The sequence below is a fragment of the Gadus morhua genome, chromosome 19 (genome assembly GCF_902167405.1).
Source record: "Gadus morhua chromosome 19, gadMor3.0, whole genome shotgun sequence".
Taxonomy (NCBI): Eukaryota; Metazoa; Chordata; class Actinopteri; order Gadiformes; family Gadidae; genus Gadus; species Gadus morhua.
In genome coordinates, this window is record NC_044066.1 from 12,179,629 (window position 1) to 12,182,128 (window position 2,500).

The 2,500-nt window shown below is 43.4% G+C and overlaps 1 protein-coding gene across 6 annotated transcripts in view; it reads left to right on the forward strand.

Moving 5' to 3' along the window:
• dgki (diacylglycerol kinase, iota) overlaps positions 1 to 2,500 on the forward strand; it is a 61,897-nt gene that overhangs the window by 23,728 nt on the left and 35,669 nt on the right. For all 6 annotated transcript variants that reach the window (XR_003973985.1, XM_030341527.1, XM_030341525.1 and 3 more), the window contains exon 2: positions 526 to 634. Coding sequence is in view for 5 of the 6 variants with exons in the window: in XM_030341527.1 (XP_030197387.1) it covers positions 526 to 634 (109 nt within the window). In the remaining variant the exon portion in view is untranslated. The remainder of the gene's footprint in view (positions 1 to 525; positions 635 to 2,500) is intronic.

Below are 2,500 nucleotides of genomic sequence, written 5' to 3' on the forward strand. Positions count from 1 at the left end.
CTCCGTCACTAAGTCAGTCCGTGTCTCTCTCTCTCTCTCTCTCTCGCTCTCTCTCGCTCTCTCTCGCTCTCTCTCGCTCTCTCTCTTTATCACTGTTTCTCTCTCCTTACTTACCCTAGTGAGACCCCTGTATGTAGGTGATGCATTAATGGATGAATGGGTGGATGGGTTGTTGGATTGATTGATGCCTGTCGGCCACAGTTTTGCGTGCAGATTGATAAACAGAAGATAACATTGTCGTTTGCTTCCGATAGTGAATATGTCTTCCATGGGGGTGTGACTCTTTGGGTATATCCCGGTTTGATTCGATTTAGATTCTTGGGGTCACGATTTGCATCAGAATGGTTTCTCCATTTGAAATAATTCCAATTTCCAAGTCGATTCTCGATTCAGTAGGTAGGGGTGCCATTGTGTATGAGAACTATGTTGTTTTATCTATATTTTATCTTTCAACTCATTGCTTTTATGTAAACAAACAAAGTCAAACATTAACGTCTGGTCGTTGTGTCTCTGGGGGGTTTGTAGGAAGGCCATCTCCCGCTCGGGTCTCCAGCACCTGGGTCCCCTGAACGCGGCCCAGGTCCCCAGTAACAACGGCCCCGCGAAGGAGCTGCGCACCAGCGTGGACTGGACGGTACGACACACAAACACACGCATTCACATACATCCACGCACACACGCACGCACACACACACACAAGGACACAGAAACTCACGCATAGTAACCATCCACACACGCACGTGCATCCATACAAACACACACGCACGCACGCACGCACGCACGCACGCACACACACACACACACACAGTCACACAGTCACACACACACACACACACATGCACACACTCACACACACACACAAACACACACACATACATCCATGCGCACACAAGCACACTCACGCATACATCCATACACACATGTACATCCATACACACACACACAGACATGCACACACACACACACACACACACACACACACACACACACACACACACACACACACACACACACACACACACACACACACACACACACACACACACACACACACACACACACACACACACACACACACACACACACACACACATCCATACACTCACCCACGCACATATGCATACCAAAAGTTCAAAACTGTGAGAGTGAGAGGAGGGAGTCTGGCCTACACCACAGAGGATGATACAATCAACAGCTTCTCTCCTGATACTATTTAGCACAATATGAATACTACATTTGGCACTCAAATGTGGGCAGCTTCAGTGGCTCCACCAGCTTGTTTGCTAACCATGTGGGCACCTTGTGGTAACCCAGGTTCCATGACTATGCTCGCTGTCCCACTGTCCTCCCTGTCCACTGCCCTGTCCATAAGGCCACAGCAACATGAGAAAAACAATGTTTCTGGGATGTTGATGTGCTTCTGTGTTCGCACCCCGTGATTGACCTTGAACTGAAACCTGCACGTCGTGACTTTCGTTTTGTCATGTTTCATTTACAACGGTGTCTCATTGGTTATGATCACAGTTCAGTGTGTCAAAATTGTCACCAACTGTCAGATGTTATGAATTTTGTATTTCATAAGGGATTCTTTATTCTCATTACCATTTACGATATTGGAATATTTGATTATTTTTATTCTTGAATTCTGGATTTCAGGGTTTGTAAAAACAGCCTCTCTCAACTTCTTATGATCGTTAAAATATCATTGGTTGTGAATATTATAAATAAATAAAAACGTTGTTATGAACCACTAAGGCCCGCCCCAGTACCAATGCCTATCTCTTGACAGCTCTGTAACCTAGTTTCGGTGGTTAATGGATTCTGCCCCCCCTCTCCCAAACAAGGGGTGTTGAAGTGCAATAATGACTAGACAGGAACTCTCAGAAACACACTGGGACTTTACCCTGGAGATAATCAAAATGAGTCTCTCAACGTCTTCACACTGGAAAGCAATGGCTAGATTTGGCCGAGTTCTCCTAGACAGATCTCATAAAAAATACCCTATACTAAACTATACTAAAAGATTATTGTGAGATTTAAACATGGCATTCTCACTTATGGATGTGAAAGGAGAGGGTTCTGCTTTTTAAAGAATTTTCTCATAGACCATAATCCTAGAGTCTGAAGTGTCTTCACAGAGGAAGCGGACTGTTAGCTTTTACTTCCGTCTTTCAGAACAGCTATGCATTTGACCTTTAACACTTTTTTCTATTTGCTATTTTGTTATTGAGATTACTGTTGAACAAGTGATCTCTCAGGGCAAAGCCAACATCTCTAAGCATGTGCATTAAGCAAGTTACGGGTTGGTTATTCAATCATATCATACCAGTGCCAAACCATCCAATTACAGTAAAATAAGGTTTTTATTAAGCAACAGAACAATATTTTTTATTATTATCAATAAATGTTTTACCTACCTGCTAAGAGGAACTACTATATAAATGTAACATATATCACGTCTCCTTGTTTGAATTCTGCCGATGGCAACTTAAATGTTCCC